Source organism: Danio rerio, chromosome 1 (assembly GCF_049306965.1).
Source record: "Danio rerio strain Tuebingen ecotype United States chromosome 1, GRCz12tu, whole genome shotgun sequence".
Lineage (NCBI taxonomy): Eukaryota > Metazoa > Chordata > Actinopteri > Cypriniformes > Danionidae > Danio > Danio rerio.
The window spans coordinates 57,592,333-57,607,500 of record NC_133176.1 but is presented as its reverse complement, the minus strand read 5'-3'; the positions used below and the strand labels follow the sequence as shown (position 1 = coordinate 57,607,500).

The window sequence follows — 15,168 nt, the reverse complement described above, 5'->3', positions numbered from 1 at the left end:
TTGCGCCAATACATTGCATCAAGTCAATTCAAAGTGCATCAAGTCTTGCATCAAGTCAATTCAAAGAACAGAGGTAGATTATCATCTAGGGTTGCGAACGACGTGGAATATGTGACACGTTTGCTACAAATGTGTGGAATTTGCCTCATAAGCTCAGTCTTCCACATTTGGTGTGAACCCAGGAAAAAAAAAAAATCTAAACTTTTTCAAAAAGTTTCAATGACCTCAGTGTGTTTTTATGCAGACGAACAGCTAAAACGGTGTAGAATATTTTTTTTTTGAAAATACCTGTTAATGTAGACAGGGCCTAATTTTATTATACAATATATATTCTATTAAAAATGTGCTGTACCTCGCAGGTGTTGTAATCCTCTGAGTTGAGAAGGTTGCAGAGTTGAGGAAGCAGTTCAGGCCATGTCTGCAGCTCTCCTTTAGATGCGATGGTTGTGATGAGAATACCTGCAGACACAGACTCAATGCTTACGCTGTTTGGCCAATGTTTGCTCAATCACACAACAAATGAACTCAGAGAGTCACTTCATTAAGCAAGCCACTACAGAAAGTCTGGCCTGAGACTGACCGATGGTGGCGCGGATAAGAGGAGACGGGTCGCCGATGTTGTTGAGACACTCTCTCTTGATGAAGTCAGCCACAGCCGGAGGGAAGTTCTGGTAGTGAGCCTTCACATTATTCTTGAGGATCAGGCCGCTCAGAGAACGGGTGGGCTCATCTGCAAAGAAAAACACACGCACGCACACGCTTGTAGAGATGTGATGGGAGAGTGTTTGACAGGTGATGCATGATGGGATAATACTGACCTTCTGATTTGAGGCTGGTGAGTACGAAGATCAGGTAGTTGTTAAAGTCGGGAAACTGATTCAGCTGCTCCAGTTTCTAATGGAAGCATTACGAAAAGAACAAGTCAAAATGAGTCAAATGAGTTTTTTGTGATCATTCGAGCTGCAGAATGTAGGATCTAGAGTAGAGCTGCGCAATATTGATAAAACTGACATTGCAATATTTTATTTTTCTACAATACATATTGCAACATTGATTATATCATTTCAGCAGAAAAATTTATGTGTATTTTGAAAGAATTCATAATTTTCGATACATTGGGATAATATTGTAAGAGAGAGTGCATCAACACAAAATAAAATAAGCCAATCACAAACACTGAGAAATATAGAACAGCAACAACACTGTGCAAACAAAATATACAATGCTATATGATTTTCTGGAAGTCTAACAACATTTAGATGCACAAATGTAACAATCTAATGTAAAATAGCACCATATAGTATACATAAATGCAATTAATTTTCCTTAAAGTTAAACATGTAATTTCTTTGTCTGAATACTTTTAAAATGAATTAAATGCTAAAAACACACATATATAACAAATGTTTTGGCAATTTTATGGTTAAACGTTGCAAAAGCTCCACGAATCATGAGTGTTTTCAAATGTTTGCTTTTTTTTTTTTCAAATTCTGATCAACAATAGTGATTCAACATTGCAGATCCTGCGATGTGATTATTGCGGAAATGCTGAAATTATATATTGCGCAGCCCTAATCTAGTGGTTGAAATACAATCAGCTAAAGAGGCAGTGGGCTGGTTATAGAGCACAAAACAAAGACAGACAAATTACTGACTTTAGCATCGTTTTTCAGACACACAAATACATTCATTTAGCAGGTTTCTTAAAAATATGAAACTTATTATGGTATTTTTATGCTTTTAAAGAGTTAAAAACCTACATACAGCACCTAAAAAAAATAAGATCAATATTTTGGGGAATTTTGAATAATTAATATTTTGCAAGAGTTTGTGCAGAAGCTGAATGGTTTACGAAATGTCATCCATAAACAAATAAAGACATTAAAACTACTAGCAGATGCTGACTAGGTCGAGTATTAATGAGTGATCCAATTAAATTTTTTTTAAATGTTCATTAAAAGCAAGGCAAGTGCATGTCTTTATTACTGAATCACTGACTTTAAATAATCATTTTAAAAATATATTTACATACACAAAACACTGCAGTGTTGCTTTGAAACGCCAATTGGTGAAAATCAATGTCACAGTTGTGATGACACAAGAAAAAAAAGTTTGCTTGACATTATTAAACTTCCTGCATACAGTTAAAGTCCAAATGATTTACTCTCCTGTGAAATTTCTTCTTTTTCTAATATTTTCCAAGAGCTGATTAATGCATAAGGTTTGTTTTCAGCACACGTTTAAACATAACTAATTTATTTAGTCTCTCCCATGATGACAGTAATATTATACAATATTTTAATATTTTAGAATATTTGACTAGTTATTTTCCATCATGCTAGAATTCTGGATAAAGCTAGATAAACAAGCTATAGCATATTTCTTTTACTTAATGCCAAGTCAGCAACAAATACTACTTGCATTGCAAAAACAATTAACAAAAAATAAATGTAACAATAAAATAAACAAGATAAACTAAGATTTTATGTAAATGAATGATAATTTTTTTTAAGATTAAACATCTAAGATTTAAGATTAAAAATCTAAAAAAAGCAGGAGAGTGCAATAAAATATTAATATTTTTTTACATTAAGAGAAATGTTTCGTATCAATAAGCATCATAGACATGATTGAGAAGTGATCCACACACACACCTCTTGAACGGCTCTCTGCGTGGCCGTATCTGGAGACTGGGAGTCCTTCAACAACTGCAGAACCTGCTGTAAACCCTGTTCATCCGGCTGCCACTCCATCCTGAGCTGCACAAAACACAAATCATAAATATTTTATTACTTAATGCCATGTCAGCAACAATTTTCTATTTGCATGGTAAAAACAATTAATTAAAAAATAAATACTATTAAAAACCACAAGCAAATAATTACATAATTAGAAGGTTACCATTTGATTGTTTGGTGTTTATTATATATATATATATATATATATATATATATATATATATATATATATATATATATATATATATATATATATATATATATATATATATATCCTTTTATTTAATATATTTTGTAAATGCAGCAAGGTTATTGTTGTACAAAAATGTTATTTATATATATATATATATATATGTGTGTGTGTGTGTGTGTGTGTGTGTGTGTGTGTGTATATATGTATGTATATGGGTGTTTACATGTGTGTGTTTACCACCCCATGGGAAATAAACATCACTGCTGATTGGTTGAATTTTGGGATTAATGAACATGTCTAGTCAATGGAGTCTCAGATGCATTAAATATATATATTGACTGCAAGCATCTGGGCGGCAGGTTCACACATCAGCTTTTCCATCTGATCTGGGTGAAGTGGGATCTCAGCAGACGCAAGTGTGAATGTGTGTGTGAGTGTTTGACTTGCGTGTGGGCTGTGTGTGTGTGTGTGTGTGTGAATGAGCAAGTGTATCTGCAGATGCTCAGGAATAGGGCTGCACAAGATAAGAAAGACATTCAAAGAAGCCTTTTCAAGTTGTAAAGTAACCTGATTTTAAAACTAATGAAGACAGCAGAAGTCAATGATTTATGTGAATTGTTTGACCTGACATGTTTTCCGCTCCAAAATAGTTTAAATGTTTCCTAGAATAAAATATAGTGTGTTTAATAGGAGAAAAAAAGTTGTTGTTTTTTTACCCAGACATTTAAAAAGAATATATTTTAGAGCAGTAATCACAATACTGTGATACTCATAGCCAGGGTAGACATACCTTTGGAATCTAATACATGCCTAATTGCAATATATAATTGCAGAAAAACTAAACATCACAAAATCAGATTTCTCCAAAATTGTGCAGCCCTACTCAGGAAGATTCTGTAGTTTTTGCATTCTCATGTTGTGGCTAATATTTCACATAAAACATGAGTAATTGGCCAATTAAAGAGACAGTTCACCCAAAAATGCTAATTTAGTCATCATTTACTCACCTTTCACTTGTTCTAAACCTAATTTAGATTCTTTCCTCTGTTGAGTACAAAGTAAGATAATTCGAAAAATGCTAGCTGGCACCCACTGACATCCATTTGCTGACAAGATGCTTCTGCTAAATGATGCACTCTAATTCGATTTCAATTGTATTTTGATTTATCATCATAAAATTAACCTGCTGATGCCACTGCCAATATGCACCAGACACTTCCCAACACAAACTCTTTTACTTGGTCCCACACACACTCAAGATCTGCTAAACTAACTTGGATTTGTGATGGCATCTATCTATTTCTGCTCTCTGGTGATTTTAAGTGCTTCCTTTATTCTCATTTGTAAGTGGCTTTTGATTAAAGCATCTGCTAAATGAATGAACGTCAACATTACGTCAATGGAATGGTAAAACTGTGTAATGTTTTTGCTACTTTGCATAGAAACACTCACAGGGAAAAAAATTAAAAGTGGTCACAATTTGAAAAGATTAACTTGTCCTAAAAAATTACATAAAAAACATGACCCTAATGGCCACAATGGAAATGAACACTAAACTAATTGCATCTAATTAAGTCATTTGGTATTGCGACCAAAGAAAATCTTAGCTAGTTAAATAAAACATATATATTTCTAATTGTGATATCTTCAAATGTTTTTTTTTCAGTTTTGGAACGAAACATGATTTGTAAATATATTATTCCATATAAATCTTGAAAAACAAAATCCATTAAAACAATCTTAAACATCTATTATTTTATTTCCCTTTTTAAACTTCAACAATACGACAATCAGGGTCCTAAAATCAACTGTGCTCCAGAGCATATCAGATTTTCAGATCTTACTGGAACTTTCATAAGATCTCTGTGGTTTAGATCTGAACTATGAATATTAATAATTATTACAGAAAATTAACCACCTAATAATTAAAAAAAAAGAACTCGATAATATACTACTTTGATTTTACAACAGCGTCAGAGAATGACAGCTCTGTAGATAAATGAACTGACCCTGATTATCGTGTGCTCCAGCACTAATTTAGATGACTCAACACACACCCCGAGTTTAAATCAATCCACATCTCACTGTTTTTACAAAAATAATTATTCACGTTTTTATTTAAGCATTTACATATTCAATATCGTTATGATGCTGCTTTGTATCTTGTTTTTTTTTTTTCAGATTTATAGTCTTATAGACTTCCAACAGACCTTTGGGCGCCATTGTGTCTGGATGAATGTTTTTGATATATAGATATATATATATATATATATATATATATATATATATATATATATATATATATATATATATATATACACACACACACACATTCTTGTGTATAACTGTGCGTGTTTGTTCGTGTATACTCTTTATATGAGATTGCCTGTGTGTTCCTGAGTATAAATATATTATAGTGCATGACTGAGCATGTTTACATGTGTGTGTGTGTGTGTGTGTGTGTGTGTGTTCCTGAGTGTATAAACTCGTGTGTAATGGAGTGTACTTTGTGTGTATAATCAGTTTGTATGAAATTGTCTGTGTATGCAATTGTGCGTGTGTTTCTGAGTGCACTGCATATATTATTGTGCATAACTGAGCCTGTTTACATGTGTGTCCCTGAGTGTATATATTCTCGTGTATAACCGAGCGTTTGTTGGTGTGTGTATAATTTGTGTATGAGGTCGGCACAATAGCCTAGTGGTTAGCGCGCAGACATATGGTGCAATAGCACGTCAGGGCGTCGCGAGTTCGAATCCCAGCTCGAGGACATTTCCCTACCCTACCCGTGTTTACATGTGTGTGTTCCTGAGAGTATATATTGTTGTATATAACCCAGTGTGTGTATAATCTCTGTGTGTATGGGGTTGCGTGTGTATTCTTTAGTGTATATATTCATGTGTATAACTGTGCGTGTGTTTGGTTGTGTAATCTCTTTGTGTACAGGATTATGGGTCTGTGAGCGTGTTTACATGTGTGTGTTCCTGAGGTTATATATTTTTGTAGACAACCGAGCGTGTGTTTGTGTGTGTATAATCTCTGTGTGTATGGGATTGTGTGCGCGTTGTTGAGTGTATATATTCTTGTGTACAAATGAGCGTGTGTTTGTGTGTGTAATCTCTCTGTGTGTATGAGATTCGGTGTGTCTGCGAGTGTTTACATGTGTGTATTCCTGAGTGTATATATTATTTGTATGACTGAGCGCGTGTTTGTGTGTGTATAATCTCTGTGTGTATGAGATTGTGTGTGTAGGCCGTGTGTGTGTGTGTGTGTGTGTGTGTGTTTACGCGGCCCGGTTTAACCCAATTCCCCAGCTCACATCACACGCTGTAACCGACCATACACGAAATAAAACGCATTAAATCGGTGAAATCAGTGCGGTGAGCGTGTATAACGCTGAAGTATAAACAGAGACAGACGCTGATGTAGCCGTTAGCAGCTATGCTAACCCGCCAAACGCTCTCACCTTCAGTCAGTGGATCCCCCTCTCTCTCTTTCAGTCTGTGTTTATCTCTCTCAGCCGCTGCACGAACGCTGATGTCCGTCGGGTCACGGTAACGGAAGGCTCGCCGCGGCTTTCCACTTATTTTCGATGGGATTTAATCGGTGTGCTTGCTGGTATCCTTATTTCACCGGCGGCGGCTGATGCATGGCGGACGCGTTAATCGCGCTCTGTGTATCTGTGCGGCTTCCGTACCGTGACGCTGCGCTCACGTCACGTCTCATTAACATAAAACTACAAAAAGCGCGACTACTGAATAGATATTAAAAATAGTAAACTAACTTTATAGAAAATTAAGCTAAATATCTTGCGATAATTGTTAGTTATGCATCGTTAATGAAGGGTTGTGGGGAGTATAATTAATTTTAAAAGAGTGTAATTCATTAGGTATCCTGTAGATGGAGACAAAGTCGAAAATAATGGAGGGTCATTCAGGTTCATTATCCTCCTCGCCATGAAGGATTTGGTGTCATATAAGTACTGTGGTAGTTTGAATTACCATAATAATAAGTGGTTATTTCCACATTGGTGTAGATTTACATGGTATTCCGTGTAAATAGCCAAAGAACAGTGCAAAACTATTGCTGTACTGAAAATATTATACTACTAGTACTTATTCATTAGATACTAGTACTTATTAAATAGACACTAGTTGTTGTTTATTAGATACTACTACTTTTTTAATAGCGACAAACAATTCTGTTGTTACTAGTACCAAATTTACAATTTTTCTATATGATCTGTCATTGGGATTCAACTATTCAATTTTGATTATACGTATTCCAGCTGGGACTGGTCTAGTGCATATTTTTGTTTACTAGTAGTTAAAAATTAGGTACTGGTACTAATTCATTACAATATTTTTAAAAAGCACTAATATCAAATGAATAGGTACTAGTATCTAATGAATAGGTACTAGCACTTGATTTGATTTTTGATTTATTTATTTTCGAAAAAAAATATCATACATAAAATATCATTGACAAAAAGAAATATGTTTCAACATGGTCGAAAATGGAGCTGAAATTGGATGAAGCATAAGCTTATTATTCTCCCACCCCATTAGACACATACATCATTCGTTTATTACTTAAACTTATTTATTCTTTTACTTATCTCTTCTTTTTACATGAAACATATTTGATCCTTTTGGCATTGTACCTTTTCATTTTGTAACATAGACCCAAAGAAAAAAAAGAACAAAACACATAGTACTGCAAATAGAAACAAAGAAACAACAAGAACAACATAGTATACTGCAAATAGCCGTTAAATAAAATTTCATCATACTTTTCTCTTTTTATCCTTTTTCAATCACCTTCAATCACTAAAATATATTTATACAGTTTTTTTAAATTGATTAATATCCTGACGTTGTTTTAGACTCTGATCAAGACTGTTCCATAGTTATAGTTTACTTAATGAAAAAGATAGTAGTATTTAAAAAATAAGCAATAGTAACATGAAAATAGATACTAAAACGGGTTACAGATTAAATGTCAAAACAGCTTGCCAAAACATCCTGATACAATGGCACTAAATAAACTACTTGGGTTGTATTTATTTTATAGCATTTCTGTTAGAAGCTATAAATATTAAGTTAATATTTTATATACATCTTGAATGTGTATATTTATTTCCCAGAGTGTCACTTTTAAATCTGTTCAAGTTTCTTTCTTTCACAAATTAATATTTATTTAAAAGAAAAAAAAAACAGCCATTAAAGCCGCTTCATAGTATTATTTGTTCCTATGGATTTATGGATGTCAATGCAGCCTCGTAGCCTGTGGGTTTCGGGTGGTTCAAAAGACCCACCCCTCACTGACAAAGGTCCAAAATCTGTCCCATACATGAGCTCATTTGTCCTATTTTGACTGCTAAGCCATCATATGTGGTGAAATATTAGGTTAACTAGGCAGGTTAGGGTAATTAGGCAAGTTATTTTATAACGATGGTTTGTTCTGTAGACTATCGAAAATTTTGCTTAAAGGGGCTAACAATTTTGACCCTAAAATGGAGTTTAAAAAATTTAAAACTGCTTTTATTCTAGCCGAAATTAAACAAATAAGACTTTCTTCAGAAGAAAAAATATTATCAGACATACTGTGAAAATTTCCTTGCTCTGTTAAACATAATTTGGGAAATATTTAAAAAAGAAAAACATTCAAAGGAGGGCTAATAATTTTCCCTTTAACTGTAGTAATGTGTATTTAACATGTATGATTGGTACATCAAAAAGTGTGGTTATGAAGACCATCTGACAAGCTAACCCAGCTAAAAATGTCACTAAAAGCAACATTGAAATCTCATAATTAAATAGAAAATAAAGCGAATAACTCTAGAAAGTCTACCCCTTTCACCCTTTTTTAAAAATTTTTGTTGAACTGACCGTCACTTTAAATCAATACCCAAACAAGAGCATCACGCCAAGAGAGACCATGCTTTAAAAAAGATAACTTTTGACTAAATTCGGCTTTTCCTGTATATTCCAGGTGTACATTTTCACTATTTCACAGGAACAACCTTTAAACAGAAAGATAAAAAACGCTGAAGAATTTGCATTGCACATTCCTTCTGTTTTTTTAAACAATATATTTTTTATTTTTGAGATTGCATATTACTACAGGTTACGCAGTATATACCAATCTTGTAAGCACAGCAAACATTTTACATCCAGTTTTCCCATCCAAAACCCCAATCCAATCACCTAACAGAATGTTCCTGCACAATCAGAGAGGCTTTTACAAGACATTAAAAGCTTGCCATTTTTCCTGTAATGTCACATAATAAGGGCTCCTCTTATTAACCCACAGGCTCTCTGGATTCGCAGGATTCTCTTTTAACATAATGAGCTGATCTCGCTCTTGCTGCAGCCCCATTTGCAGCAGGCGTTGGACAGGCCGACCACGACATCACGGCCTTTCCTGTCTGACGTGCGCAGGGCCTCCAGCACTTCCTCTGAGATGACCGACCGGGCGGTACGGCTGAACACAGGGCCCTCCGAAGCCTCTGCTGCCCAGCTAGGGGTCTCCGAGTTGGGACGGGGTCTGTATGATAGTCCAGGGATGACTGAGTTTAAGGCCCATCTTTCAGAGGCCTCGTCATCATGAGCGGAGAGCAGATCACTGGACAGATCACCTGCACAACACATATGTACATAAATGATGTTGAACAGAGCAAGGACATTTTCACACTATGTCTGATCATATTTTTTCTTCTGGAGAAAGTCTTATTTGTTTTATTTCGGCTAGAATAAAAGCAGTTTTTAATTCTTTAAACACCATTTTAAGGTTAATATTATCAGCCCCCTTAAGTAATATATTTTTTAAAAGTCTACAGAATGAAATCATCATTATATAATGACTTGCCAAATTACCCTAACATGCCTAATTAACCCAGTTAAGACTTCAAACATCACTTTAAGATGAATACTTGTATTAGGGCTGCCTAATATATCATTTCAGCACCAATATTGCAAAGTGTGTGTCCACAATAGTCACATCGCAGGATATGCAATGTCAAGTTGGGATTACAGTTGATCAACAATTGAGAATACATAAGATTTGTGGAGTCATCACAAAGAATAACCATACCAGAGTGAAACTTTATTATTTCCCTGTGTTTTAAAGGCATGTTAAGTAAGTGTAAAGCATTCGGTCAATAATGTAAACATTTGTAACTTTAATGAAGAATCACTGATTTATTAAAACAATAAAGACTGCAGTGTTATTTACATTACATTATTAAATATCCGTATCTGAATACTGTTTGACTCTCCAGAAAACCATAACTGTTTATTTGATGTCTTCTTTGTTCTATTGTAATTATTCTTTCAAATTTATTATTCATTAATTAATTTTCTTTTTGACTTAGTCCCTTTATTAATCTGCAGTCGCTACAGCAGAATGAACCGCCAACTTGTACAGCATATGTTTCACGCAGCGGATGCCAATCACTGGGAACATCCATCCATACACACTAATTTACACACATACACTACATTCAAATTATAGCATACCCAATTCACCTATAGCACATGTCTTTGGACTGGTGGGGGAAACCCATGCGAACACGGGGAGAACATGCAAACTCCACACAGAAATGCCAACTGACCCAGCTGGGGCTCGAAACAGCGACCTTCTTGCAGTGAAAGGCCATTTTTAAACCACGACCGAGATACATTTGTCAGGGTTTTGATCCTATATTATATTACATTATATTATATTATATTTTATTACAAACTGACAGTAGGGGGCGTGGCTAAGTATGTGCGTCACGCTCAATACCTCAGACGTAATCTGAGAATTTAACTGAAAACAGGAACAATTAACAACTACTGAGAAAACATTAAGAAAACAAACTAATTATTCTGTTCACCACGAAACAAGCAATGTGAACTAACAAAATCAATATGGTTAGTTTTGATTTCATGCGTTCTTTAAATGTAATTTACCCTACCTGAATCATCCAGAGATCTCCTCCAGCGCGAGCCTCCGCAGGTGAAGATCACCGCCCGGATGAACTCTCTCCCGCAGAGCTTCACGCCGTAGATCGAGTGTCCATCTGTGGCCTGAGCGCCGCCCAGCAGCGCAACCAGCAGGCCAAACACGAGTACTGCAACTCTACACATCAGGACGACGAGACGTTTCAGGCACTAAAAACTACTTTGAAGTGATCCTTCGCGGTTTAAAAGCAAGTCTAACACCTTCTTAAGCTGCTGGTGTGTCTTTTATATGGAGCCTGTGCGGTTTACGTAGACTGTGATAGTGGGACAGAGACCTTTAGGAAGACAAAAGCCTCAATAATCAACCTGTGCACTTCTGTGGAGGCCATCATGTCCAATGAAACGACCTAATCTCATCACTCCTGACCTTTTTGTCACCATACACACCGTCTAATCGCACAAAATGTTGAATAAATTCGGATTTGAAACACACTAAATGATGCAGGTGACGTAGCAGCGATTAGATACATAAATATTCACACTACCCACATAGCAAAATTTCTCTGGCCCAGCTCTGGCCCACACAATCAGGTTTTGCTTGGCCCACATGCCGCATTGAATTACGGTACATGACTGGACCAAATCTGGCTTCCAGACAAGGGCCAAACACGGACCATATCTGGGCCAAGTCTCAGCCAAGTTAATAACTCATATCTGGGCCTGAACTGGGCCAGATAGGTTGGTGTGTCACGATTGCAATGAAATTGATAAACCCATGAAGTGATGTGCTTTAGGCACACTATGGGCATGCTTTTTCTCAAAGTGACCTGATTGGTAGAATTTATTTTGCTTTACTCAAAAATGATTTTAGTGTATTTTAAATGTGGGTCAAAACTGGCCAAACTCACATGGACCACTTATCAAATTTTTAAATCTGGGCCAAATACTACATTTTTCATCTGGCCCAAATCTTGTGTGCTGCCTTAAAAACGGTGCCACCTCTGCCAAACCCGGGCCATGTTTGGCCCACATGCTGTATGCCAGTGCCGGATGAATGCCTGCTGTGCCAGCTTTTTGCCAAATCTGGGCCAGAATTCTTTGCTACTAGGGTAGAGTAGGGCTATGTGGCCATATTTCATTGAATTAGCATGTAAATTAGGGACTGTGAGTCAAACCGTTTCAAAATTGTCATGTAGTTCAGCCAATACTCATCCTCAAATAAAGCATTACGAGTTTTTTTTTTCTATTTGGACTCATACTTTGAAGAATGTTGGAAACAACTGAGTTGTTAGACTGAATTGTTAGCCACTGACATCCATAGTAGGGACAAAAAAATACCATATAATATTACTATGGGTAACCGATTCCAACCCTGCTGAAAAATCCAGCTTAAACCAGCCTAGAACACGCATGGAATTGGCTTGGTATTCCAACATAGTCCCCAGTATGAGTGACCAGATGTCCAGTTTTTTCCCAGGACAGTTTCTTATTTCGGCTTTGCAAGAAGGGTCCAGTTAAAGCCAGTGCATATTGTAAAACAAAAAAATAAGATTCAGAAAGTCTTCATTATTAATGTGCAGCAAGAGAAGCCGGGATTGGCGGAATCATTCTGTACATGTTAATGGACTCATAACTAATCGCTGCCTTGGCCGCACACCCTCACAATCCTGCCCTCAAATAATTTAACCCAGACAGTGCATCCAAATCCAATGGCCTACACAACAGCTATCAAGAGGTTTATCGTTGCAAAGTAGCATATCTATAGCAAGAAAATACATGCTTAAATGTAACTGAACCAGTTAGAAAGCAGAGTTTTAAATGAATCAATTTCCCCTTTTGTAAACACGACAGTAATAATCCAGAGCAATCAAATATCGGCGCTGGCTCTCATTAGACAGTATATCTGAGAAAAATAAACACTTCTGTAATCGCGAGACCAACTGGGAAAACGGAATCAAGGATTTTAGCAATTTTTCAGTCATTTCAGCTCAGCTAATGTTTAAAGTGTTTAAAGATGAGAGGAGTCTGCAGACCTGGTGCAGTGCAATCTGAGCTGCATCCAATGATTTTTAATGGGCTTACCTAACCCCGCCCCTAACCCTACCCGTCACAGTGACGTCCCTCACTCCATTGAGAGCATTGTGTCTGACATTGCATCGCTGAGTGATGCAATCTCAGCTTGCATCATAAAGGCTGCATCCAGATACTGTTGTTAAAGATAGCCCTATTTTGTTGTAAAGCACTCATTTAGGAAGCATTGCAAATGTGTGTTTGTTTGTTTTTTTGGACCAGGATACAGCCTGGTCCAGGATTGTGGAGACCTCTAGAAGTCCTCTATGATTGGCATAATCTCTTCGCAGGACTTGACAGGCTAATTACATCTAAAGTGCTGTAAAAAATCTAAACAAACATAAGAAATAGGACTTTTCCTGACATTTGCACTGCGAAACCAAAACCCAGATAATAAACAATGAGAGCCTGATTAAATATCTGAGGTAAACAATGACTTCCATAATCAAACACCCTGCTGTACATCATCAGTTCACAGTTGCATTTTTTTAATATAAAACACACGGGGTGCAGGTTGAGTTTGCAGGCCTTTCGTGACACAAAGTGACATTTCAGACAGATAAGAAGAGAATATTGATGCAAGCCATGGTTATGTGTGAGTGTGCATGTGTGGTTACTCAGAATCAGAGAACAGCCTAAAAGCGTATCAGCAAAAGCCTGTTTCTGTTTAATCGTACAGTCATGTGATAAGAGAGTCTGCAGAATATGATTCAGACCCTGGCATTCACGGAGATAACAGCACATGGATGAGTCTTCAGCATATGGGCTAATTGGTTGCCTGTCTGACCTCACTGATTATAATATTATGATTAATATGCTAATGGACTCATGCTGCAGAGCTTTAATTAAGGTATTTTAAAATCAGAATGAAAATTATATGTATAGAGACCTTTCTTCTTAAAAAAAAAAATTATATATATATATATGTGTGTGTGTGTGTGTGTGTATATATATAAAGCGGCACAGTGGCTCAGTGGTTAGCACTGTCACCTCACAGCAAGAAGGTCGCTAGTTTGAGTACCGACTGAGTGAGTTGGCATTTCTGTGTGGAGTTTGCATGTTCTCCCCATGTTGGCGTGGGTTCCCTCTGGGTGCTCCCATTTCCCCTAGTCCAAACACATGTGGTGTAGGTGAATTGAATAAACTAAATTGGCTGTAGTGTATGTGTGTGAATATGAGTGTGTGTTTCCCAGTACTGGGTTGCGGCTGGAAGGGCATTCGCTGTGTAAAAGATATGCTGGATAAATTGGCGTTTCATTCAGCTGTGGTGACCCCTATATGTTTATAATTTCAGGTTACATTTGTTTTGTCCTATTATGTTATTATACACATTTGGGTATTTCTTTCTATCTATCTATCTATCTATCTATCTATCTATCTATCTATCTATCTATCTATCTATCTATCTATCTATCTATCTATCTATCTATCTATCTGTCTGTCTATCTGTCTTTCTGTCTGTCTGTCTGTCTGTCTGTCTGTCTCTCCCCCATCTCTCTCTCTCTCTCTCTCTCTCTCTCTTTCTCTGTCTCTCTGTCTATCTATCTATCTTTGCTTCAGTAATTTTATATAAAGAATTGTAATGTTGTGTAAATGTTTTATTATATTTTTATTTTGTCAATTCTTTCAAGCCTCCTGTGGACAGGTGTTGAGAATTAGCAAGTTTGCTTAAACACTTAAACAAATGCATTTGGTTGTCCGGTGTAATTGTGATCCCCATGTCAAATAAATAAATAAATAAATAAATAAAAATCTTCATGACTGTCTATACTGTACATATGTATTTATGTATGACATTTCCCTTACAAAAAAGTTATAAAGTGTTAATTTATTATATATTTTTATACGTACAAATTTGCTAATTATCAGTAATAATAAATATTAGCATATATCTTTATTGTTTGTATGTGTGTGTAATAGTTTTAGTAACATTGTTTTAGAGTAATGATTTATAAATTTGATTTTGCTCAGTTCGAGAAGAAATAAACAAAACACTTTGATACAACATATGCTAAATTTTTGTGCTGATCTTTTTAATCTTCAGATTTCCCTAAAAAACCCTCTCATTAACGCTGAACATGACATTTGATTGACAGCAATATGGTCCAATGTATGAGCGCAAAGTGGGCGTGTACTTCTTGCGCAATGCTGCAACACGACTGACAGCAACTACTGGCGAATCACAACGTAGGATTGTTACAGACACCCGCCTCATCCAATG

The 15,168-nt window shown here is 36.0% G+C and overlaps 2 protein-coding genes across 3 annotated transcripts in view; both read right to left on the bottom strand.

Moving 5' to 3' along the window:
- The window catches only part of tnpo2b (transportin 2b), a 30,307-nt gene extending 23,690 nt beyond the window's left edge, over positions 1 to 6,617 (bottom strand). Inside the window, exons 1-5 of the mRNA XM_021477402.3 lie at positions 6,398 to 6,617; positions 2,655 to 2,759; positions 819 to 894; positions 581 to 730; positions 353 to 459 (exon numbers count right to left, since the gene is read on the bottom strand). Of these exons, the coding sequence (XP_021333077.1) occupies positions 353 to 459; positions 581 to 730; positions 819 to 894; positions 2,655 to 2,753 (432 nt within the window). The 5' untranslated portion in view covers positions 2,754 to 2,759; positions 6,398 to 6,617. The remainder of the gene's footprint in view (positions 1 to 352; positions 460 to 580; positions 731 to 818; positions 895 to 2,654; positions 2,760 to 6,397) is intronic.
- Positions 6,618 to 7,359: 742 nt separating this feature from the next.
- Positions 7,360 to 14,429, bottom strand: rln3b (relaxin 3b). Of its 2 annotated transcripts, none has more exons than XM_021475846.3 (2): positions 10,892 to 14,429; positions 7,360 to 9,571 (listed from the first exon to the last, which is right to left on the bottom strand). In XM_021475846.3, the coding sequence occupies exons 1-2, from the start codon at positions 11,061 to 11,063 to the stop codon at positions 9,273 to 9,275; spliced, it is 471 nt and encodes a 156-aa protein (XP_021331521.1). In that variant the 5' UTR covers positions 11,064 to 14,429; the 3' UTR covers positions 7,360 to 9,272. The 2 variants fall into 2 exon arrangements, with proteins under 2 accessions (XP_021331521.1, NP_001108535.1); NM_001115063.1 differs by having other exon boundaries at positions 9,273 to 9,558; positions 10,882 to 11,063.
- Between the last annotated feature and the right edge of the window lie 739 nt (positions 14,430 to 15,168).